This window comes from Anolis carolinensis, unplaced genomic scaffold (assembly GCF_035594765.1).
Source record: "Anolis carolinensis isolate JA03-04 unplaced genomic scaffold, rAnoCar3.1.pri scaffold_7, whole genome shotgun sequence".
Lineage (NCBI taxonomy): Eukaryota > Metazoa > Chordata > Lepidosauria > Squamata > Dactyloidae > Anolis > Anolis carolinensis.
The window spans coordinates 3,220,454-3,246,127 of NW_026943818.1; the positions used below are offsets into that span (position 1 = coordinate 3,220,454).

The 25,674-nt window shown below is 40.2% G+C and overlaps 1 protein-coding gene across 1 annotated transcript in view; it reads left to right on the top strand.

The window, feature by feature from the left end:
- mamdc4 (MAM domain containing 4) overlaps nucleotides 1-25,674 on the top strand; it is a 33,770-nt gene that overhangs the window by 2,350 nt on the left and 5,746 nt on the right. The window contains exons 2-21 of the mRNA XM_062959835.1: nucleotides 826-945; nucleotides 1,094-1,267; nucleotides 2,967-3,092; nucleotides 3,169-3,317; nucleotides 3,462-3,546; nucleotides 4,996-5,130; nucleotides 5,219-5,362; nucleotides 8,284-8,384; nucleotides 8,501-8,659; nucleotides 9,039-9,129; nucleotides 11,444-11,596; nucleotides 13,633-13,722; nucleotides 13,856-13,984; nucleotides 15,832-15,962; nucleotides 16,110-16,230; nucleotides 17,965-18,081; nucleotides 18,265-18,399; nucleotides 21,171-21,304; nucleotides 24,067-24,277; nucleotides 24,391-24,528. Coding sequence (XP_062815905.1) covers nucleotides 826-945; nucleotides 1,094-1,267; nucleotides 2,967-3,092; nucleotides 3,169-3,317; nucleotides 3,462-3,546; nucleotides 4,996-5,130; nucleotides 5,219-5,362; nucleotides 8,284-8,384; nucleotides 8,501-8,659; nucleotides 9,039-9,129; nucleotides 11,444-11,596; nucleotides 13,633-13,722; nucleotides 13,856-13,984; nucleotides 15,832-15,962; nucleotides 16,110-16,230; nucleotides 17,965-18,081; nucleotides 18,265-18,399; nucleotides 21,171-21,304; nucleotides 24,067-24,277; nucleotides 24,391-24,528 — 2,643 coding nt within the window. The remainder of the gene's footprint in view (nucleotides 1-825; nucleotides 946-1,093; nucleotides 1,268-2,966; nucleotides 3,093-3,168; nucleotides 3,318-3,461; nucleotides 3,547-4,995; nucleotides 5,131-5,218; nucleotides 5,363-8,283; nucleotides 8,385-8,500; nucleotides 8,660-9,038; nucleotides 9,130-11,443; nucleotides 11,597-13,632; nucleotides 13,723-13,855; nucleotides 13,985-15,831; nucleotides 15,963-16,109; nucleotides 16,231-17,964; nucleotides 18,082-18,264; nucleotides 18,400-21,170; nucleotides 21,305-24,066; nucleotides 24,278-24,390; nucleotides 24,529-25,674) is intronic.

Consider the following 25,674-nt stretch of genomic DNA (forward strand, 5'->3'; position numbering starts at 1 on the left):
CTTCTTCAATGTAAATGTGCTTATGTATCCTTTTAATAATAATAAAATAATACATGTAATAATAATAATAATAATAAATAGAGTAAAATAATACATGTAATAATAATAATAATAATAATAGAGTAAAATAATACAAGTAATAATAAATAGAGTAAAATAATAAATGCAATAATAATAGAGTGAAATAATAAATGTATTAATAATAATAAAAATAGAGTGAAATAAATGTAATAGTAGCAACAATAATAGAGTACAATAATAAATGTAATAATAATAGAGTATAATAATAAATGTAATAATAATAGAGAAAAATAATAAATGTAGTAATATCAATAATAATAAAGAAAGATAATAAATGTACCTTATATTCTCGAGTATAAGCTGACCCAAATATAAGCCAACCAGGACCGTCACCTGAGTATAAGCCGAGGGTTTTTTTTTTAGTCCTAATAAAAGGGCTGAAAAACTAGGCTTATACTCGAGTATATACAGTAAATAGACAAACAGATAGATCATGTTTTAATCTAGCTAGTCCTTATGGAGGAATATGTTGGTGAGTTTAACTAGATAACTGTTTGGTTGTGCATTTAAGTAAATTAGATCTAATTTGCCAAATAGTCACCGTTGAATGTTTTTATATTGTGGAATGATATTTTAAATTGTAAGTTTCTCGGAGCACTCTGGTGGAGAGCGACTAATTAAGAAATAAAGTGAAGTGAAGATAGCTTTTGGGATGATTAAAGGAAAAAAACTCTTTCTATCCAAGACTAGAATAAAAATACAAGGGAATGTTCCTTCTGATTTCTCTCTCTGGGCTTCTTTCAGTCCTCGCTTTGCCTCCGTCTTGGGCCCAGCCGGCCTTTGTCAACCGATGCAGGACGGCCAGTCAAAAGCTGTGCAACTTTGTCTGCGATTGTTGGGATTGTTCGGACGAAAACCAGTGCGGTGAGTCTTTCTTCCATCATGTTCTTTCTTTGGCTGATAATACGGTTTCGGAAAGTCCTGCCAAAAAAGAAGTAGAGCCACAAGAAAGGGGAAATGCTGATACTCCATTCCCTTTTACTGGATCAGGCAAATGACTGTTTACATGCAGGTTTCCAGAGGGATTCGGTGGTGCTGGGGAGGCCCTTTGCCTGTGACTTCGAAGGCAGCCTCTGTGGCTGGGAGGACATCAGCCCCTCCGCCTTCCAGTGGGTCCCAGTCCAGGCCAGCCTCTCCAACTGGGACCAGGAGCCCCCCTTCGACCACACGCGGGGCACTGATCTGGGTAAGGAGCCTTACTTCTTGGGCAGGGAGTTTATTTGAGGTAGCTCAATTGGAAGGAGAGCCTTTCTGGGCAGAGAATCACTTTAAGATAAATTAATGCCAGACTCTCAGAGCACTCCGTCTGTTTTGATCAGAGTCCTAGAAATCTTGGAGCCATAGATGGCACAAGGGGACTGGACTAGATGGCCCTTGGAGTCCCTTGGGGTCTGGGATTCCATGATATATCTATAATGTGTGTGTGCGTGTGTGTGTGTATAATCAATTTATTATCTATCTCTTAGTCATATCATATCTATATCCATCTGTCTATGACTAGATGACCATATATCATTCTAAAACAGTGGAGCCTCCAGTAACCTAGGGGATAAAAGCCTTGTGACTTGAAGGTTGGGTTGCTGACCTGAAGGCTGCCAGGTTCGAATCCCACCCAGGGAGAGCGCGGATGAGCTCCCTCTATCAGCTCCAGCTCCATGCGGGGACATGAGAGAAGCCTCCCACAAGGATGGTAAACATCAAAACATCCGGGCGTCCCCTGGGCAACGTCCTTGCAGACGACCAATTCTCTCACTCAGTTGCTCCTGACACGAAAAAAAAAATTCTAAAACAGGCTGGAGGTCCATCTGTCTGGAGAGATTGGATGGTATCCAGCCATGCAGAAGGGGATTGCACTGGATGAGGTCCATTTCAACTCTAAGATTCTATGATATATCTATCATTAATATTTTTATATATAGACACACACATATATATAGTCTGTCATCTATATATATATATATATATATATATATATATATACACACACAATTTATAATAATTTATAAATATATAATATATTGTATATACATATAATATTGATAATAATATTACAATGGAATACAATATTATACTACTAATAATACTATATAATAATATTAATTATATATTAGATATTAAATGTAAAATTACTAATAATGTTACCATATAATGATATAGTACAATATAGTAATTTAATGCTTATATTGTGCTATGCTAATCATATATTGTATGTTCATTTGATTTGTAAGCCACTCTGAGTCCCCTTCGGGGTGCGAAGAGCGGGATATAAATGTAGTATAGTAGAGTCTCACTTATCCAAGCCTCGCTTATCCAAGCTTCTGGATTATCCAAGCCATTTTTGTAGTCAATGTTTTCAATATATCGTGATAATTTGGTGCTAAATTCCTAAATACAGTAATTACAACATAACATGACTGCGTATTGAACTACCTTTTCTGTCAAATTTGTTGTATAACATGATGTTTTGGGCTTAATTTGTAAAATCATAACCTAATTTGACGTTTAATAGGCTTTTCCTTAATCCCTCCTTATTATCCAAGATATTCGTTTATCCAAGCTTCTACCAGCCCGTTTAGCTTGGATAAGTGAGATTCTACTGTATTTTAAACACTGCCCTAGGTCCAAGTTTCTCATCTATAAGAGGGTAATGTAACTTTTCAACACACTCCCGGTGAGACTCTACTGTAAATAAATCTCTCTCTCTCTTATTCTTATCCGTGTCCATCTGTCTATGGCTAAATGACCACCTGTGATTCTATGACAGGCTGGAGGGCCATCTGTTGGGAGGGTTTGGGTGTTGTACTGCCTGGCAGGAGGGGGCTGAACTGGGTGGCCCGCTGTCAAGGCCCTTCCAGTTCTACGGTTCTTCCCTGTGATGCTCGCAGGTTGGTACCTGGCCCCCACGAAGCAGCAGGTGAAGCCCTCGGCCACGGCACGCTTGCGGTCCCCCCCAATGAGAGAGGCCTCTGCCGCGTGCGAGATCCACGCCTGGTTTCACCTCTCGGGAGCAGGTGAGCACTGTTCCTGAAGGGGAGGATCTTGCCGCTGGACCAATGTGCCAATGCAGGGCATCTCTCTCCAACGCAGGGCTCAACCAGAGCCACCGTCCGGCATTGTCCTTGGAGCTGAGTGCCGAGAACTACACCGTGACCCTCTGGCGCAGCCCCCTCCCAAGCAGTGCCTCTCCTTGGCGGGAGCTGGTGGCTTTCACTGGGCGGATCCAAGGGGCCTTCCAGGTACCTGGCTGGGATGGGATCCGGGCCTTAGTGGTGGGACTAGATGCCCTTTGCGTGTGTTTTGGAGAAACTGGAGCCCTGCAAGGCCTAGAAGAGAAGTGTGGCCTTCAGAGGCCCACCTGTCGTTCTCCTCTCTCTCTGCAGCTCATCTTCTCCGCCACTCAGGATTTCTCCACATCGGTGCAAGTGGCGCTCGACGACCTGGAGTTCCGGAACTGCGGCCTCCCCGGTAATGAGACTGGGATTACAGTCCAGTTTATTTATTATTTATTTATTTGCGACATTTATATCCTGCTCTTCTCACCCCGAAGGGGACTCAGGGTGGTTTACAAGTATATATACATACAATATATTATATTATACGACTATAGGTAAAGGTAAAGGTTTCCCCTAACGTTATGTCCAGTTGTGTCTGACTCTGGGGGTGGTGCTCATCTCCATTTCTAAGCCGAAGAGCCGGCGTTGTCCGTAGACACCTCCAAGCTCATGTGGCCACTGTCATGACTGCATGGAGCGCCACCGTTACTTTTCCGCCGAAGCGGTACCTATTGATCTACTCACATTGGCAAGTTTTCGAACTGCTAGGTTGGCAGCAGCTGGGGCTAACAGCGGGCGCTCACTCCGCTCCCAGACTTTTCGGTCTGCAGCTCAGTGCTTTAACGCACTTTGCCACCAGGGCTCCTTACAAGTATATACACATACAATATATTATATTAAATGGCTATATTGCAATGTTATTAGTAATACTGCATGTAATATAAATGTACAATTATAATAGTGAATTATAATTATTACATTGTATTACATCATAATATTATTATTAATATTACATGTATTATAAAGGGGCTGGGTTGTGGCGCAGGCTGTTGAGCAGCCTGCTGCAATAGATCACTCTGACCATGAGGTTGAGCACCCGTCAGTTAAAAAATAAAAAATAGCCCCTGCTCGTTGCTGACCTAGCAACCCGAAAGATAGTTGCATCTATCAAGTAGGAAATAAGGTACCACTTATAAAATGGGGAGGCAAATTTAACTAATTTACGACGTTGGAATGAGGAAGTGCCGTCACAGTGGATGATGAAGCAGCTGCTCCCCCCCTGTAGCCGGAATCGAACATCCCCTCAGGAGAAGGTTAAATTGCCTCTGCGTCTGTCTCTGTCTTGGTTCTATGTGTATATGGGCATTGAATGTTTGCCCTATATGTATATAATGTGATCCGCCCTGAGTCCCCTTCGGGGTGAGAAGGGCGGAATATAAATACTCTAAATAAATAAATAAATAAATGTATATACAATATATTATGATATTAGTTTCTCTCCCTCCTTCCCCTTGACACACCACCTTCCCCTCCCTTTCGGTCAAGGCATCCGGTTAGCTTGACCGGAGTCCAGATGTACAGGCAGTCCCCAAGCTACAACCAAGAGAGGTTCTGTTGTGTTGTTATTAAGTTAAATTTGTGTACGTTTTTTAACATGCAACTCCAGCCAAAAGTACACATTTTTCCAGCTTTGGAAGGGTAAACAACCCTGTGGTGTTTCCTTTGTTGTCTGTGCCCTTATTCAGAAGATATCACCTCCCTTTCTGTCCCTGTGAAAATGGGATTTTGAGCGTTTTGGCTTGTTGTGGAAACAAAGATTGGTGCTAAAGCTTTTTCAGTTGTCCCTCCTTTCCTTCCCCAGACCCCGGGTCACGTCCCTCCAGATGTGGCCCAGATGAGCGTTTGTGTGGCAACAGCACCTGCCTTGCTGAGGACCGCTTTTGCGACGGGACGGAGGACTGCCTTGAGGGCGACGACGAAGACCCCGCAGTTTGTGGTGAGTGTTAGTGAGCTCTTTCCTCTTGGCGGGTCTGTCCCCGGAGTACGGACTCTCCTTGCCTCACGGCTCCTCTCCCTTCATGCAGCTTCCTTTGCCGCCTCCCGCTTCGAAGAGGGCTGGGGTCATTGGAGGCCAGAGCTGGACCAGGGCTTATTGTGGACAAGGAACAGCAGTCTCCATGTTGCCTCCACGTCTCCTTTGCGGGATCACAGCACCAACAGCCCGGAAGGTGAGTTTGAGTCAATGAGAGTAGGATAAGATACCTCTTGTGGGGAGTCTGCTTTCCCTTGGAAAGTCGGTCAGATCAAACAGGTCGAGTCCCGATATGCTGATTCCAGTCCCTACCTCAGGGGTCCCCAAACTTTTTAAACGGGGGGCCAGTTCACGGTCTCTCAGACTGATGGCCGGACTATAATTGAGAAAAACATTATAAACAAATTCCCATGCACACTGCACATCTCTTATTTTGAAGTTTAAAAAAGGGAACAAATACAGCCTCAATGTTAATCATAATCATAATAATAAAAATAATAAAGAGGGTTGGAAGAAACCCCTTGGGCCATTTAGTCCAACCCCCTTCTACCTTTGTGCACCAAAAGCACTAGCAAAGTACCCCTGACAGATGGCCACCCAGCCTCAATGTTGTTAGTAATAATAATAATAATAATAATAATAATAATAATAATAATAATAATAATAATAATAATAATAATAGTAATATATCACACAGTCCTAAACGCTTGGGAAGTGTTCAACTTGTGATTTTGTGCATATAGATCTCTTTTGCTGTGTTATACTGTGTCTTCGTGTCTTCGTGTCAATAATAATAATAATAATAATAATAAAGAGGATTGGAAGAGTCCAACCCCCTTCTACCTTTGTGCACCAAAAGCACTAGCAAAGTACCCCTGACAGATGGCCACCCAGCCTCAATGTTGTTAATAATAGTAATAGTAATAGTGTTATACTGTGTCTTCGTGTCTTTTTGTCAATAATAATAATAATAATAAAGAGGATTGGAAGAGACCCCTTGGGCCATTTAGTCCAACCCCCTTCTGCCTTTGTGCACCAAAAGCACTAGCAAAGCACCCCGTAATAATTAAATATTAATTAAATAATAATTAAAATACCATTATGAACAAGCAAAGCTTTGGAAGGTGCACACCAGGTGAGGGAGGAGGCGGGAAAGGCATGTGCCTTTCCCTCCTCCCTCGCACTGCACATGCCTTCCTCAGTGGAGCCACCACCGCCGCAGGGGCCGGATAAATGGCTTCGATGGGCCGCATGTGGCCCCCGGGCCTTAGTTTGGGGACCCTGCCCTACCTTTTCAGACCATGAGCAGAGAAGAGAGGCACACTCCCTGTGTTTTGAATGTCAGCCTCTTTCAATGTTTACCTGGTGAAATAACTGGCTGAGAGCTGAGTCTTGTGTCATTACCTGGCTTCACAGTGAGATATTTACCAAAAAAATACATCATAGAATCATAGAGTTGGAAGAGAATACATCTGGTCCAATCCCCTGCCGTATGAATATGTTGAGGGCTGCAGGGTCAGGTTTACATGCATACATATATACTGGATATACTCGAGTATAAGCTTAGTTTTTCAGCCCCTTTTTTAAGACTGAAAAAGCCCCCCTCGGCTTATACTCGGGTGAGGGTCCTGGTTGGATTATATTTGGGTCAGCTTATACTCCAGAATATATGGTACATTTATTATTTTTCTCTATTATTGTTGCTACTATTACATTTATTTTACTCTATTTTATTGTTATTATTAATACATTTATTATTTCACTCTGATCTTATTATTATTATTATTATTATTATTATTGCATTTATTATTTTACTCTATTTATTATTACATGTATTATTTTCCTGTATTTATTATTATTATTATTACATGTATTATTTTACTCTATTACTATTAAAAGGATACATAAGCACATTTACATTGAAGAAGATAAGAATAATAGTTTGATCAGAGTTGGACAGTCTTATCTTACATTTAGTCTACTGATGCCTCAATTAATGTAATTTTATTGGCATCTATTTTTATTTCTGAAATTTACCACCCTCAGTTTATACTGGAGTCATTTTCCCCCAGTTTTTTTGTGGTAAAATTAGGTGTCTCGGCTCATCTTCGCCCAGTTCGTTTTTATGATTTTATCGCTGTATTTTAATATGTTTTTACCAATGTTTTTTGCTATTTTTATGTTAATGTTTATTCTCAATTGCATGTGGTTTTTGCTGTTTGATGTGCTTTATGTTTCGTACTGTATTTGCTCGGGCTTTCGCCCCATGTAAGCTGCCCCGAGTCCCTTCAGGGAGATGGAGGCGGGGTATAAGAATAAAGGTTATTATTTTATTATGACACAGCAAACAAGATAGATATGCTGGATTTCGTATCACAAAATCACAAGTCGAACTCTTCCCAAGTGTCTAGGACTGTGTGATGTATTTTCGGATGATGCGCGCAGATCCCAGCAGGGTGGCCTTTTGCAGTTGGCAGATCGTGATTTTGTCAATGTCTATTGTTTCCAAATGCCGGCTGAGATCTTTTGGCACGGCACCCAGTGTGCCCATCACCACCGGGACCACCTGCACTGGTTTCTGCCAGAGTCTTTGCAGTTCCATCTTGAGGTCCTGATAGCGGATGAGTTTTTCCTGTTGTTTTTCGTCAATGCGACTGTCACCTGGGATGGCAACATCAATGATCCAACCCTTTTTCTTTTCCACAACTGTGATGTCTGGTGTGTTGTGTTCCAGAACTTTGTCAGTCTGGATTCGGAAGTCCCACAGTGTCTTTGCGTGCTCATTTTCCAATACTTTTGCAGGTTTGTGATCCCACCAGTTCTTTTCTGCTGGGAGGTGGTACTTGAGACATAAGTTCCAATGGATCATTTGGGCCACATAGTTGTGCCTCTGTTTGTAGTCTGTCTGTGCAATTTTCTTACAGCTACTGAGGATATGATCCATGGTTTCTTCAGCTTCCTTGCACAGTCTGCATTTTGGGTCATCAGCTGATTTTTCGATCTTGGCCTTAATTGCCTTTGTTCTGATGGCTTGCTTATTATTATTATTATTATTATTATTATTAATATTATTCTGTTGGTCCAGTCTTTCACACTTTTGCATTTGATCCCTTCCAGGGTATTTTGTCTACATCAATCATGGGGACCTAGGCCCAAAGCAGAGGAGAGGCTGGCTGTTCAGCCCGACTCTGGCCGCGAGTGAGACAGAGCCCTGCTATGTGAGTGATATTTCTTTGGTCTTAAAAAAGGTCTGGGATCTCCTTTGTCCTTCTAAATAAAAGTCTGGATGCTCCTTCACCTTCCTGAGCGTCTCCTTTGACCCTTCCTCCTTCAGCTGGTGCTCTACCTCTATCTTCACGGCTCTGACACCAACAGCCTCGAGGTCTATTACCGGACGGAGGAGAAGTTGGAGCTCGTCCGGAGCCGCACTGGGGATCTGGGCAACTTCTGGTTCCGGGATAAAGTGGCCTTTGATGTGAAAGAGAAGTTCCAGGTGAGGAAGGAAAAGGGCTCCCAGGGTCTAAGGGAGACGGGGCGACTTGTTAAAAATCTTATTTTGCCATCGCAAAATGCAGTCCAGGTTTCAAACCACCTCCTTCTTGGCTCCTCAAGGTTCACCCACCAAGCCTTCAACTCTGTCAATGATACATTTTCAAATTGGAGAGACCTAAATGGTGCAGGGAATTCCGGGGGAAGAATCATTGTGTCGTACCTTAAATCTCTGAAGATTGTCAGGGTTGTGGTTTGTTTTTTGCCGTTGTTTGAATGGAGTGTTGTTCATTAAAATGGGTCGTGATTGAAACCAAAAGTGCATTTCAGGTAATACGTTCATTTGGATTGCTGAGACTCTAGGGTTGCTTTTCCTTGCCCAGATTGTCATTGAAGGAGCCTTTGGGACGGGGGACAAGGGGATCATCGCTTTGGATGACCTCATCCTCTCTCCTGGCTGCCTGGAGCAAAACAGTGAGTATTTATTATTATTTATCCTTATGAGAAAGAAAGGAGGCCTAAGGAGCTCTGCTATGGCAGCTCTCGGCTTTAGTCTGAAGTTTAAAGCAACAATATATCTTGGAACGAACCTTTAAAGTTCAGACCTGGAGAGACCTACAAATTCCCCAACCTGCATAGTTTAAAAAAACAGGAATAATAATAATAATAATAATAAACAAACACGATAGATATGCTGGATTTCGTATCACAAAATCACAAGTTGAACACTTCCCAAGTATCTAGGACTTCTTCTTCTTCTTCTTCTTCTTCTTCTTATTATTATTATTATTATTATTATTATTATTATTATATTATTATGACACAGCAAACAAGATAGATATGCTGGATTTCGTATCACAAAATCACAAGTCGAACACTTCCCAAGTGTCTAGGGCTGTGTGATGTATTTTCGGATGATGCGCGCAGATCCCAGTAGGGTGGCCTTTTGCAGTTGGCAGATCGTAATTTTTTCAATGTCTATTGTTTCCAAATGCCGGCTGAGTTCTATTATTATTATTATTATTATTATTATTATTATGCCATGGATATATAAACCCCACTGCTTCATTTCCAACAGACCTCATAACCTCTGAGGATGCCTGAGATTTAGATGGGACATCAGGAGAGAATGCTGCTGGAACATGGCCATACAGCCCGAAAAACTCACAGCAACCTAATAATAATAATAATAATAATAATAATAATAATAATAATTCCAGCATATATATCTCATTTGCTGTGTCATACTGTGTCTTTGTGTCAATAATAATAATAATAATAATAATAATAATAATAATAATAATAATTTTGGTTATCTGCCTCTCCTGACGGCTCAAAGTGGGGTACAGCAAAGTCAAAATATATCAGTGTTGATTCATGCAATAAAAATATAGATCAGAACATACGAAGACTTGAGGATCCTGGATGAATGGATTTTAATCTTGGACATTCTTAAAATTTTATATAATGTGATTTTATTTTGTAATGGTATCTGTTTTATATGAACTGTTGTTTTGTAGATTGTTTTATATGAATTGTTGTTTTTACATTGTTTTTAGGCATTGAATTTTTGCCTATTTACTGTAAGCCCCTTTGAGTCTCCTCGGAGAGAAAGGCGGGGTAAAAGTGATGTAAATAAATAAATAAATAAACATACTATTATAAAAAAATTCACCAAAACACAGAGTATAAAGATCAACAAGAACACTTTACAGTAGAGTCTCACTTATCCAAGCTTCACTTATCCAAGGTTCTGTATTATCCAAAGCAGTCTGCCTTTTAGTAGTAATTGTTTTTGTAGTAAATGTTGCAATGTTTTGGTGCTAAATTCGTAAATACAGTAACTACTACATAACATCAATGTGTATTGAACTGCTTTTTCTGTCAATTTCATGTAAAACATAATCCTTTGGTGCTTAATTTGTAAAACCATAATGTAATTTTATGTTAAATAGGGTTTTTTCTTAATCTCTCCTTATTATCCAAGATTTTTGCTTATCCAATGTTCTGCCGGCCCGTTTATTTATTATTTATTTATTTACAGTATTTATATTCCACCTTTCTCACCCCGAAGGGGACTCAGGGCGGATCACATTACACATACCGTGTTTCCCCAAAAATAAGGCAGTGTCTTATATTAATTTTTGCTCCCAAAGATGCGCTAGGTCTTATTTTCAGGGGATGTCTTATTTTTCCATGAGGAAGAATTCACATTTATTGTTGAACAAAAAATGAGCATTTATTATATACTGTACAATAGTTGTCATCACAAACCAGCATAACCAAACTGTGAATCCTATCAAAAATTTCTTGTTACTACCAATATTTCCATGTACAACACTCTATGGTACGTACATTTACCGATCCTGCATGCTCTGGTGTTCTGTTCGATGGGCATGCTTCCAAACAAAAACTTTGCTAGGTCTTACTTTTGGGGGAGGCAAACATTCAATGCTTTAACATAGAACAGAGACAGAGACAAACGCAGGCTCCAAGCTGGCCTCGAACTCATGACCTCTTGGTCAGAGTGATTTGTTGCAGCTGGCTGCTCACCAGCCTACGCCACAACCCGGTTTATCTTGGATAAGTGAGACTCTACTGTATTTATTACCTACCTTTCCTTCCGCTCGAGGTGGAGTGCAACATGGTTAAAACTGAGATAAAACACAACACACTTAAAATACTTATCACAAGATACACATAGGTAAAACGTAGATTAAAATTCACGGGTTTTTCATGTTAAAGGGTATTAAGAAGGGAATGCCGCTATCTTTCTCTTTCCTTCCAGGCAGTCTTTCCTCTCCCTTTGAGCCGGAGTCCCCTGCTTCCTCCTGTGGCCAGGACCAGTTTGCCTGCTGGGATGGCAAGCTGTGTGTCAGCGCGGAACTGGCCTGTGACTTTAAGGCCGACTGTGAGGACGGCTCCGATGAACACGAGTGTGGTGAGTGGGGCCCGGGGGGAGCAGGGGATTCTGGGGAACTCCTTTTTCTTTCCCCTTGGCCATGGAGGTTGTGTAAGTGTTATTTATTGCTATTTAATTGTATAATTTTACTTTGTTTAATAATGTGTTATTACGCTGTAATGTAATGTATGTGTTGTTTTTATGATTGGAAACTGCCCTGAGTCCCATTCAGGAGATAGGGCGGTATATAAATAAAGTTTTATTATTATTATTTTATTATGACACAGCAAACAAGATAGATATGCTGGATTTCGTATCACAGAATCACAAGTCGAACACTTCCCAAGCGTTTAGGACTGTGTGATGTATTATTATTATTATTATTATTATTATTATTATTATTATTATTATTATTTTATTATGACACAGCAAACAAGATAGATATGCTGGATTTCGTATCACAGAATCACAAGTCGAACACTTCCCAAGCGTTTAGGACTGTGTGATGTATTATTATTATTATTATTATTATTATTATTATTATTATTATTATTATTTTATTATGACACAGCAAACAAGATAGATATGCTGGATTTCGTTTCACAAAATCACAAGTCAAACACTTCCCAAGTGTCTAGGACTGTGTGATGTATTTTCGGATGATGCGTGCAGATCCCAATAGGGTGGTCTTTTGCAGCTGGCAGATCGTGATTTTATTTATTTATTTATTTATTTATTTACAGTATTTATATTCCGACCTTCTCACCCGAGGGGACTCAGGGCGGATTACAATGAATACATATATGGCAAACATTCAATGCCAACAGACAAACAACATACAGTATAGACACAGAGACATTTAACATTTTTCCAGCTTCACGATTCCAGCCACAGGGGGAGCTGCTGCTTCACCGTCCACTATTGGCTGTACTGCCTCATTCCTTTCCTCATGTTTTGCTGGCAGTTTTATGGTGTTGTAAATTAGTTAAATTAGCCTCCCACATAAAGCGTACCTAAATTTCCCTACTTGACAGATGCAACCGTCTTTCTGGGCTGCATAGGTCAACAGCAAGCCGGGCTATTTAATGGTCAGGGGCTTAACCCGACCCGGGCTTTGAACTCATGACTTCTCGGTCAGTAGTGATTTATTGCAGCTGGTTCCTAGCCAGCTGCGCCACAGCCCAGAGACAAACGCAGGATGTATTTTCGGATGATGCGCGCAGATCCCAGTAGGGTGGCCTTTTGCAGTTGGCAGATCGTAATTTTGTCAATGTCTATTGTTTCCAAATGCCGGCTGAGATCTTTGGGCACGGCACCCAGTGTGCCCATCACCACCGGGACCACCTGCACTGGTTTCTGCCAGAGTCTTTGAAATTCAATCTTGAGGTCCTGATAGCAGCTGAGTTTTTCCTGTTGTTTTTTGTCAATGCGACTGTCACCTGGGATGGCGACATCAATGATCCAAACATTTTTCTTTTCAACAACTGTGATGTCTGGTGTGTTGTGTTCTAGAACTTTGTCAGTCTGGATTCGGAAGTCCCACAGTATCTTTGCATGTTCATTTTCCAATACTTTTGCAGGTTTGTGATCCCACCAATTCTTTGCTGCTGGGAGGTGGTACTTGAGGCAGAAGTTCCAGTGAATCATTTGGGCCACATAGTTGTGCCTCTGTTTGTAGTCTGTCTGTGTGATTTTCTTACAGCAGCTGAGGAGATGATCAATGGTTTCGTCAGCTTCCTTGCACAGTCTGCATTTTGGGTCATCAGCTGATTTTTCGATCTTGGCCTGAATTGCCTTTGTCCTGATGTCTTGCTCCTGGGCTGCAAGGATCAGGCCTTCTGTCTCCTTCTTCAGGGTCCCATTTGTGAGCCAGAGCCAGGTCTTCTCCTTGTCAGCTTTTCCTTCAATTTTATTATTATTATTATTACTATGGTTCACCTCGTTTAAGGCAGGGGCTCTCAAACCCTTTCCTTGATAGAGTTACAAGCTTTGCAGATGCAGGGAATGCTGTGACTGTAGCATATCTTGAGCTTCGACAAAGTCAAAGCAAACTATTATTATTTCCCTCTCTGCAGGGGCCACAGCTTTGAATGAGAGCAGCGGTGGCTGGAGGGACCTCAGCGTGGGGCGGCTGCAGTGGACGCTCCAAAATGCCAACGGTCAAGGCAAGGCCCAGGTCAAAGGGGACGGACAGGAAGCGTGTGGAGGAGGCTTGGAGGGTCCCATGAAATGGAGAGGGAAGCAAGGCAATGGGAAGGCCCCGCAGGGTCTCAGGAAGTGATCCCTCTCCCTTTGCAGGCTGGGTCCTTGCCCTCTCCTCTGAAGGTCCGGGGCAGATGCTGTCCTCGGCCAGAGCTGCCACTCCAGCCCTGGGCCCCTCCGGCTTGGCCTGCGTCCTGCAGCTGGACTTCACCACCGGACTCCGAGGTACCGCCTTTGTCATGGGGCTTATATTGCCATTATCATGCTAGGAGCTCGGTGGCGTAGTGTGTTAAAGCACTGAGCTGCTGAACTTGCAGACCGAAAGGTCCCAGGTTCAAATCCCGGGAGCGGAGTGAGCTCCCACTGTTAGCTCCAGCTCCTGCCAACCTAGCAGTTCAAAAACATGCCAATGTGAGTAGATCAATAGGTACCGCTCCGGCGGAAAGTAACGATGGCGTTCCATGCAGTCATGCCAGTGGCCACATAACCTTGGAGGTGTCTACGGACAACGCCAGCTCTTCGGCTTAGAAATTGAGATGAGCACCAACCCCCAGAGTGTGAGTAGATCAATAGGTACTGCTCCGGCGGGAAGGTAACGTCGCTCCATGCAGTCATGCCAGTGGCCACATGACCTTGGAGGTGTCTATGGACAACGCCGGCTCTTTGGCTTAGAAATGGAGATGAGCACCAACCCCCAGAGTCAGACATGACTGGACTTAACGTCAGGGGAAACCTTTACCTTTACCTTTTTTTTTTGACTGATTAGCCTTATATTCTTTTTTTCCAATAATTTTTTATTAGTGCTTTTGCAAATAAAATACAAAATAAAAACCAACCCTGTAATACATTGAAAATCAATATTGGGGAAAGGAGAGAGAGGGGGACTGCCAAAACTGTGCCTGTTAGAGCAGATAGAAAATCAACATCAGTCCTCTTGGCTAGTTCATCTGACAAAATACATTAGGAGTTGTGGACTTCCGATTCGGTATCCAAATCTCTTAGAAGAACTAGACCCAAAAATAGTTGCTCAACGAGTATTGGATATAGAAGGCCAAAAAGACATTGCTACCCTGAGTAAAGCTGGCTCATTGAAATGGTTAAGCCGTTTTAAACATACTTTCCAAACAGCCAGGTATCTAATGACCGAAATGCCTAAACACCTGAGGAGGGTATTTACCAGAGCCCGTTTTGAGCAGCTGGATACGATGGTCAAACTCGGAAGGTTTAATCAAGTTCCATACAGCGAATGATTTTGTATTTGTGGAACATCAGAGGTGGAGGATATCGCACATGTACTGTTTGGCTGTGAATTGTATAAGAAAGAGACAGACCAATGCCTCGGGCCATACATTATTCACAAAACACACTGGGACCCACATATTAAAATTTCATTTTTGTTGGCCGGCCAGAATCCTAAAATAACACACAAAACAGCCCTTTTCCTGTTCAAAGCAACAAAGCTGAGAATTGCATATTTGGAATCCATTGGGGTAAACTGTGGAGGTGATGCAGATATTTGACCTGAACGGGGTCTTGTTAACAGCTTGTTTATTTAAACTTCTTTTTTAACGCGGGTTGTCAGTTGTATGTATGTCTATGTGTTAAATGTTTAGCTACGGCCGATGGGCTAATCAATAAAACGTGATTGGATTGGATTTGATTTGAGAGAGAGGGGGCGGGGATGAGGAAAGAGAGAGATAGAGAGAGGAAAAGAGAGAGAGAAAAAACAAAGAACGATTCACCCAATAGGTGCCCTCCTTCCTGTGGTATGAAGATATTAATATGAAAGAGAAAAAGAAAAAAAAATCAAAACAAAAAAACAAGGTATAAAAATAGACTTCCAACCATTGCATGATAACATTAAATTCTCCTCTTTCATGTTTCCTCATTCTTTTTCTGGTGTCCCCAGTTCATTCCTATTAATAAAGAACAATCAAGGCAGACCAAAAAAACAAACTGACTGGGAACTGGTTAAATAAATACTTAAAAGATGAGAATATGAAGATTTTAATCTGAGGTTTTATATTCTGAAAGGGTCGAAGGTGCCTTCAAATGTGTATCTTTTGGCCCAGGGCTCCTGGTGCTTGCTGTTGTGGATGAAGCTTTGGGGAGCAGCCACTGGGTTTGGTCTGCTTTGGGCAACGGGACGGCCGTCTGGGACCAGGCCCGGGTTCCCCTCGGGGCCAGAAGCCGACCCTTCCAGGTAGGCCTCCGTGCTGTTCAAGGCCTTTGGGATGCTCTCTGGGGCAGACAGGGCTCCGACACCCACTGTTCTGGGAGCTGTATCCACTCTGGCTCTTATTGCAAACTCCAAAGGGATGTCCCAGAATCCCCTCTTTTTTCCCTCCAGCTTGAGCTCCTGGCCTCAGAGGACCTCCAAGGCGATGATGTAGAGGGTCCGGCGGTTGCTGTGGGCAATGTAGCTTTCCTGGACTGTGATCCCTCTGCTGCCCCTCTGGCCAACCCCTCAGGTCAGGAACAACAACACTAGCAACGTGTTGCAACATGCTATGCTAATTTTATATACATATATATATATATAATTTATAATCTATATATATAAAAGGGTAATGAAATTTCGGCCTAGGACAAAACAACAAAACTACACATCCCAGAAACACTAAACTTGGCAGCACAACCCCTCATCCATGCCTCTGCGTTCATACAACAAAAAGAAAAGAAAAATTAAGTCCTAATTAGAGGGAGCGGAATAATTGTTTTTATCCAATTGCTGCCAGTTAGAAGGAGACCCACTTGGTCTCCTAGCAACCTACTCAGCCCAGGAGACAGGCACAGTTAGGCCTCACTCCACACTGCCTATAAAATACAGATTATCTGATTTTAACTGGATTATATGGCAGTGTAGACTCAAGCCCTTCCACATAGCTATATAACCCATTTGTAATGGACTTAATGTTAGGTAAAACCTTTACCCTTTACCTTAACTACCACCAATTCCTGAATACAGTAGAGTCTCACTTATCCAACACTCGCTTATCCAACATTCTGGATTATCCAACGCATTTTTGTAGTCTATGTTTCCAATAAATCATGATATTTTGGTGCTAAGTTCGTAAATACAGTAATTACTACATAGCATTAGTGTGTATTGAACTACTTTTTCTGCCAAATTTATTGTCTAACATGATGTTTTAGTGCTTCATTTGTAAAATCATAACCTAATTTGATATTTAATAGGCTTTTCCTTAATGCCTCCTTTTTTTCCAACATATTCGCTTACCCAACATTCTGCAGGCCCGTTATGTTGGATAAGTGAGACTCTATTGTACTTTATTTCCCATACCACCATACTTCGCCACAGCAACGCGTGGCTGGGCACAGCTAGTAATTTATAAATATATAATATATTGTATACGTATAATATTGATTATGATATTATAATGGAATACAATATCATACTACTAATAAAACAATATAATAATATTAATTATATATTAAATGTAAGATTACTAATAATATTACCATATAATAATATAGTACAATATAGTAATTTAACGCTTATATTGTGCTATGCTAATAATATATTGTATGTTCATTTGATTGGTAAGCTGCTCTGAGTCCCCTTTGGGGTGAGAAGAGCGGGATATAAATGTAGTAAATAAATACATAAATAAACATTACTAATATTACCATATAATGATATAGTACAATATAGTAATTTAATGCTTATATTGTGCTATGCTAATAATATATTGTATGTTCATTTGATTGGTAAGCCGCTCTGAGTCCCCTTCGGGGTGAGAAGAGCGGGATATAAATGTAGTAAATAAATACATAAATAAATATTACTAATAATATTGCCATATAATGATATAGTACAATAGAGTAATTTAATGCTTATATTGTGCTATGCTAATAATATATTGTATGTTCATTTGATTGGTAAGCCGCTCTGAGTCCCCTCCGGGGTGAGAAGAGCGGCATATAAATGTAGTAAATAAATAAATAATAAAACATGCCTTCAAAGCATTTTCAATGGTGGATTTTAAAATCAATGTTCTGTATTAATTCTACAGTGCAGCCTGACTTAATTCCATTGCTATTCACCAGCCGGATTCTGGGATGTGTCTTTCTTCTTTTTGGGGGTGTAATGGTTTGACAAAGCATCCCAACGCATCTCCTTGACTTCGCACTTCTCTGTCCCTTCCTTTTCCCCTTCCCTCTCTTCTTTCTCTCCGGAGCAGGGCTCTCTTGCAACTTCGAGGCCGGAGGCTGCAACTGGTTCCCAGAACGAAACCATAGCTTTGAATGGAAGCTGAGCGCTGGCCAGGAAAGTGGCCCGGACCACACCACCGGATCAGGTAGACACAATGGTGGGACAAGTGGTGCAAAACTGCATTAATACTACAGTGCAGATTACTCTTCAAGCTCTTGAGGGCTACACCCCTCCTTCTGCCTTTCCCAGGAAAAAGGTAGAGGGGTTTGTCAATATTTAGGGCCCAGGACCCAGATTAAAATGCTGTGTTTCTCTCCCGAAAACCCAGGTTCGTTCATGTCTGCGGACCCTTCTTGCCCCGGAGCCCGAGACCTCAGCACTCGCCTGGTTTCTTCCCCACAGAAGCCTCTGTCCGACTCGACTTGCTTTTCCTTCTGGTACCGAATGGAGGGGCCCCAGATTGGTAAGATGATGATCATAACACTATTATTTATTTAATACATTTATATCCCACCCTTCTCACCCCAAAAGGGACTCAGAGTGGCTTACAAATTAAATTTACATACAATATTATATTATTAGCATAGCATAATACTGGCAATAAATTACTATATTGCACTATATCTATATATTGTAATATTATTAAATTGTTGTTGTTGTTGTTGTTGTTGTTGCCATTAACAAAATCCAAACTTAAAATTTACGGTGGACAAGACACTTGTTTTACTTACCCCTGTCCTCGTTCAAACCTTATCTCAGGAAATTACTAATTTTAACCTTTTTACTCTGTATTTGTATACTTATCTAGGAGCGGGTTATTAGGCCGCAGGTCGGGATGTTTTGTATCTTTACATGGTTTTATTGTATGTATGCGCAAGTGTGTACGTATTGTATGTTTTACATGTTTTGATATGGTCAAAAGTGACTAATCAATGAAGAATTGTTGTTGTAATATTATTAGTAATATTACATGTAATATATAATATATAATTAATATTATTATATTGTATTATTGCAATATTGTATTACAAAATAATATTATTAATATTATATGCATATACAATGTATTATATAATAATATTATATATTATTATAAATTAAATATGTATATATGGATATGTATATATGCATATGTGTGTGTATATACTGTAGAGTCTCACTTATCCAAGCTAAACGGGCCGGCAGAATCTTGGATAAGCGAATATCTTGGATAATAAGGAGGGATTAAGGAAAAGCCTATTAAACATAAAATTAGGCTATGATTTTACAAATTAAGCATCATGTTATACAACAAATTTGACAGAAAAAGTAGTTCCATACGCAGTAATGTTATGTTGTAATTACTGTATTTACGAATTTAGCACCAAAATATCATGATATATTGAAAGCATTGACTACAAAAATGGCTTGGATAATCCAGAAGCTTGGATAAGTGAGACTCTACTGTGTGTATGTGTGTGTATGTGTGTGTGTGTGTGTGTGTGTGTGTGTGTGTGTATATATATATATATATATATATATATATATATATAGGCATAGCATGTTACTATGCAACACGATTTTTGTTCCTGGGCTATTAATGTCATAAATTTCCTATTTGGTTCTATCATAAAAAACCATAGAAAATGTTTATTTAATTGCAAGACATCTTGCTGCACATTTTGCTATAGTTTTTCAATGCATATCCCATATCTCATATATTTAAATTTCTATTTTTGTTATTTTTGAGTTGTTCAATAAGTACACCTGATGTTGTTCATTTGTTTATTTATTTATTTACATCATTTCTATCCCACCCTTCTCACCCGAAGGAACTCAGGGCAGCTTACAAAACTGGCAGAATTCGATGCCAATATACAACAATACAAAAGAATAAAACATAATATGATTTTTGATTTGATCAGTCTGTTACGTTTTCTAATGTATGGTTGGCATTTTGCCACTATTTGTAAACTGCTTTGAGTCCCCCCAGGGGTGAGAAAAGCGGTATATAAATGCAATAAATAAATAAATAAATAAATATCTCAACCAATTTATCATAGCTTATAGCAGTGATGGCTCACCTATGACACGCGTGTCAGCATTGACACGCCTAGCAATTTTTGCTGACACGCTGCCGCATGAAGATTGATTGGATAACTAATGTCTTTTGTGGCCAAATTTGGTGTGATTTGGTCCAGTCGTTTTGTTGTTTACTCCATGGGAATTATGCACATTACACACACACACACACACACACATATATATAAATATATAAAATCATTCTATTATTATTCTATTATTATTGTAGTATATTATTATATTATTACTATTATATTATTATTATTATACTATTTATTTATTTATTTATTTACAGTATTTATATTCCGCCCTTCTCACCCCGAAGGGGACTCAGGGCGGATTACAATGAACACATATATGGCAAACATTCAATGCCAACAGACAAACAACATTCAGTTTTAGACAGACACAGAGGCATTTTAACATCTTTCCAGCTTCACGATTCCGGCCACAGGGGGAGCTGTTGCTTCACCGTCCAGAAGTGGCTGTACTTCCTCATTCTTTTCCTCGTGAGCAGTTTTATTGTGTTGTAGATTTGTTAAATTAGCCTCCCACATAAAGTGTACCTAAATTTTCCCTACTTGACAGATGCAACTGTCTTTCGGGGCTGCTAGGTCAACAGCAAGCCGGGGCTATTTTTATTTTTTTAATGGTCAGAGGCTTAACCCGACCCAGGCTTCGAACTCATGACCTCTCAGTCAGTAGTGATTTATAGCAGCTGGGTACTAGCCAGCTGCGCCACAGCCTGGCCTACATTGAAACTAGAATAGAGAGAAATCAGCGTGGAAATTGCAAGAGGTACCATAGATTGTTGTACATGGAAATAATGGTAGTAAATAGTTTTTGATTTATTGAATACAGTTATATATTACAATTATATATTTTTGTTATTTAAACTATATATATTGCGAAATTATGTTTTTTTTCTCGAAGTGACACACCACCCAAGTCAAACTAGGGTTTTTTTGGGGTGAATTTTGACACACCAAGTGCAAAAGGTTGCCCATCATTGGCTTATAGTCATAACACTACCAAAAAATTACTGATATTCTGCAAAGTTAATCTGCCCTATATTTGTGCCCAGTTGCAAGTTGATGATGGCTTGCAATTGGAAGCTTATTTCTCCAGGGAGAATAAAAAGGCCGCTCCTTCTGTCCTGTTTCCTTTTTGCAGGGACCCTCAACCTTGTTTTGAAATACGCCGGAGAACCAGAGCGGGTCATTTGGAGCCAGACGGGGAGCCAGGGGTCGGTGTGGCACCGGGATTCGGCCGCCGTCCCCCACCCGACGCCCGGCCAGAGCTTCCAGGTCTGCCCTTCTGTTCCTGGTCTGTCTCTTGGGATCTGGGTGGCCTTTGAGCCATGGGTCGTCCATCAGAGATGAGGCCCAGCCCCTAGGTCGCCTTTTGGGGGGCATTTGGGCTAGTTCAGGCCTTTGGGGGGAAGCATTAAGCTCCGAGATGGGGCCTAGGCACCATGAAGGTCACACGAGATAGTTGCTGCACCTTTGGGAGGGGGGGGGGGCTTTGGATAAGGTCTGCCCATCTTCATGATAATTTCCTGTTTCCTGTGACCTTTTCCTCATTGAATGCACCTTAATTTGATATAGCCACAGGGTTTATTCCCTTCCCAAGTTGTCTTCTCATTAACCTGTAGCACTTTGTCACCTACCTCAGGCTTGAAATTTATACAGTGCACTTTATTCAGTCTATTTTTAACCTGTGCTTTAATTATGTTATTAAGTTTGATATTTTACCGTATGTGTAAATGTCTGTTTTATAATTTCATATGTCTCTGTACATTTGATGTGTTTCATATTGTTACTGTTTTTATCTGGGTTCGACCCTTGTAAGCTTCCCCGAGTCCCTTCGGGGAGATGGAGGCAGGGTATAAATAAACTATTATTATTATTATTATTATTATTATTATTATTATTATTATTATTATTGTATGACACAGCAAACAAGATAGATATGCTGGGTTTCGTATCACAAAATTACAAGTCGAACACTTCCCAAGTGTATTATTATTATTATTATTATTATTATTATTATTATTATTATTATGACACAGCAAACAAGATAAATATGCTGGATTTCGTATCACAAAATTACAAGTCGAACACTTCCCAAGTGTATTATTATTATTATTATTATTATTATTATTATGACACAGCAAACAAGATAGATATGCTGGATTTCATATCACAAAATCACAAGTCGAACACTTCCCAAGTGTCTAGGACTGTGTGATGTATTATTATTATTATTATTATTATTATTATTATTATTATTATTATTATTATTATTGTATGACACAGCAAACAATATAGAAATGCTGGGTTTCGTATCACAAAACCACAAGTCAAACACTTCCCAAGTGTATTATTATTATTATTATTATTATTTTATTGTATGACACAGCAAACAAGATAGATATGCTGGATTTCATATCACAAAACCACAAGCCGAACACTTCCCAAGTGTCTAGGACTGTGTGATGTATTTTCGGATGATGCGCGCAGATCCTAGTAGGGTGGCCTTTTGCAGTTGGCAGATCGTAATTTTGTCAATGCCTATTGTTTCCAAATGCCGGCTGAGATCTTTTGGTACGGCACCCAGTGTGCCGATCACCACCGGGACCACCTGCACTGGTTTCTGCCAGAGTCTTTGAAGTTCAATCTTGAGGTCCTGAGAGCGGCTGAGTTTTTCCTGTTGTTTTTCGTCAATGCGATTGTCACCTGGGATGGCGACATCAATGATCCAAACCTTTTTCTTTTCCACAACTGTGATGTCTGGTGTGTTGTGTTCCAGAACTTTGTCAGTCTGGATTCGGAAGTCCCACAGTATCTTTGCGTGCTCGTTTTCCAATACTTTTGCAGGTTTGTGATCCCACCCGTTTTTTACTGCTGGGAGGTGGTACTTGAGGCATAAGTTCCAATTGATCATTTGGGCCACATAGTTGTGCCTCTATTTGTAGTCTGTCTGTGCAATTTTCTTACAGCAGCTGAGGAAATGATCAATGGTTCCGTTGGTTTCCTTGCACAGTCTGCATTTTGGGTCATCAGCTGATTTTTTGATCTTGGCCTGAATTGCCTTTGTTTTGAGGGCTTGCTCCTGGGCTGCAAGGATCAGGCCTTCTGTCTCCTTCTTCAGGGTCCCATTCGTGAGCCAGAGCCAGGTCTTCTCCTTATCAGCTTTTCCTTCAATTTTGTCAAGGAACTTTCCATGCAGTGTTTTGTTGTGCCAGCTGTCAGCTCTAGTTTGTAGTGCGGTTTTCTTGTACTGGTTTTTTGTCTGCTGTGCTTTGAGGAATTTCTGATTTTTGACATCAATCAAAGCAGGTTCTTCACTTTGCTTTACATCTTCTGCCAGGACATGTTCTTCTTCTTTGACTGCTTGTTTTACTTGTAAGAGTCCTCTGCCCCCTGATCTTCTAGGCAGATACAGCCGGTCAACATCACTGCGAGGGTGCAGTGAATGATGAATGGTCATGAGTTTTCTTGTTTTTCTGTCCAAATTGTCCAATTCCGTCTGTGTCCAGTTTATAATGCCAGCAGTATATCTTATGACAGGTATGGCCCAGGTGTTTATGGCCTTGATGGTGTTGCCTCCATTGAGCTTGCTTTTGAGAATTTTTCTGACCCTTTGTGTGTATTCTTTGCTGACCACAGTTTTCACATGTTCCTGCTTGATGTTGTCCAGTTGTAGTATGCCCAGATATTTATAGGTCTCTGGCTGGTGACTCTTTATTGTTTGGCCATTGGGCATATTTATGCCCTCACTTTCAATGATTTTTCCTATTATTATTATTATTATTATTATTATTATTATTATTATTATTATTATTATTATCATATTATTATTATTATTATTTTCATATTATTATTATTATTATTATTATTATTATTATTATTATTATTATTATTATTATTTAGTGGGATGCCATTGATTGCAGAGATGGGTCAAAAGGGGTCATTCCTGCACCTTTTGGGGGTGGCTTTGGGTCAGTTCAGGCCCAGAGAGTCCTTTGGGGCCCGAGACACAGTTGTCCGCTGTCTCCCTCTCGCAGCTGTCCTTCGAGGCCCTTCGGAACGGCTTCCTGGGCACCATGGCGTTGGATGACTTCTCCGCCACCCCTGGCACCTGCAGGACCCCCACCCACTGCTCCTTCGAGGTGGACGACTGCGGCTTCTTGTCCAGAGAGCGGCCGTTTTGGGTGCAGCAGAGCGGGGCTCAGGGATCGGGACCCCCCAGGGATCACACGTTGGGATCGCCCCAAGGTCAGTGCTGCCCTCCTCCTCCTCCTTCTCCTCCTCCTCCTCCTCCTCCTCGTCCTCTGTGTTCAGAGCTGCATCAAAGAGAGTAACTTTGGGGGGCATTTGGCTCTTTCCAGGGCATTATCTGCTCCTTAACACCAGCCAGAGCTCCCTGCAGCCCGGTCAGGTGGCCGTCTTGCGTTCCCCGGCCTTCCCACCTGGACTCCGTCTCCATTGCGTCACCTTTTGGTACCACCTGAGAAGCAGCCGTCCAGGTAAGCCCCTATTTGGCCCCAATCTATTCTGTTCTGTTGGGCTGTTGTGTGTATTTTAAACACTGCTCTAGGCCCGTTTCTAGTCCATAAGAGAGCAATGTGACTTTTTAACCCACTCCTGGAGTTGCTGGCTACTTTGAAAACTGGCCCTTGAAAATATAATAATAACAACAACAGTAGTAATAATAATAATAATAATGATAATAATATGATACAAGAAGAATAAATAATAATAACATGAAATAATAATAACAATATAAAATAATATATAATAATATGATATAAGAGGAAATAATAATTACAAAGAGGGAGCCAGCAAAGATAGTTCTATCTTGTCTCCTTTGCATCACCTGTAGGCATGCTATGCTAATTATATATATGTGTGTGTGTGTATATATATATACACACATACATATATGCATATATACCTATATACAATATGTAAAGAAGTATATACAATATGTAAAGTAATTTACAATAATATATAATATTGTAATATATTGTATATGCATATAATATTAATAATATTATTTTGTAATACAGTAGAGTCTCACTTATCCAACGTAAACGGGCCGGCAGAAGCTTGGATAAGCGAATATCTTGGATAATAAGGAGGGATTAAGGAAAAGCCTATTAAACATCAAATTAGGTTATGATTTTACAAATTAAGCACCAGAACATCATGTTATAAAACAAATTTGACAGAAAAAGTAGTTCAATACGCAGTAATGCTATGTAGTAATTACTGTATTTACGAATTTAGCACCAAAATATCATGATGTATTGAAAACATTGACTACAAAAATGCCTTGGATAATTTAGAACGTTGGATAAGTGAGTGTTGGATAAATGAGACTCTAATGTATATATATGTGTGTGTGTATATGTATATATACATACACATATGCATATATACCTATATACAATATAATTTACAGTAATATATAATATTATAATTTATTGTATATGCATATAATATTAATATTATTATTTTGTAATACAATATAATACTAGTAACACAATATACTATTAATTATATATTATATATTACATGCAATATTACTAATAATATTACAATATATTGTTATAGTACAATATAGTAATTTCTTGCCAGTATTGTGCTATGCTAATAATATAATATTGTAT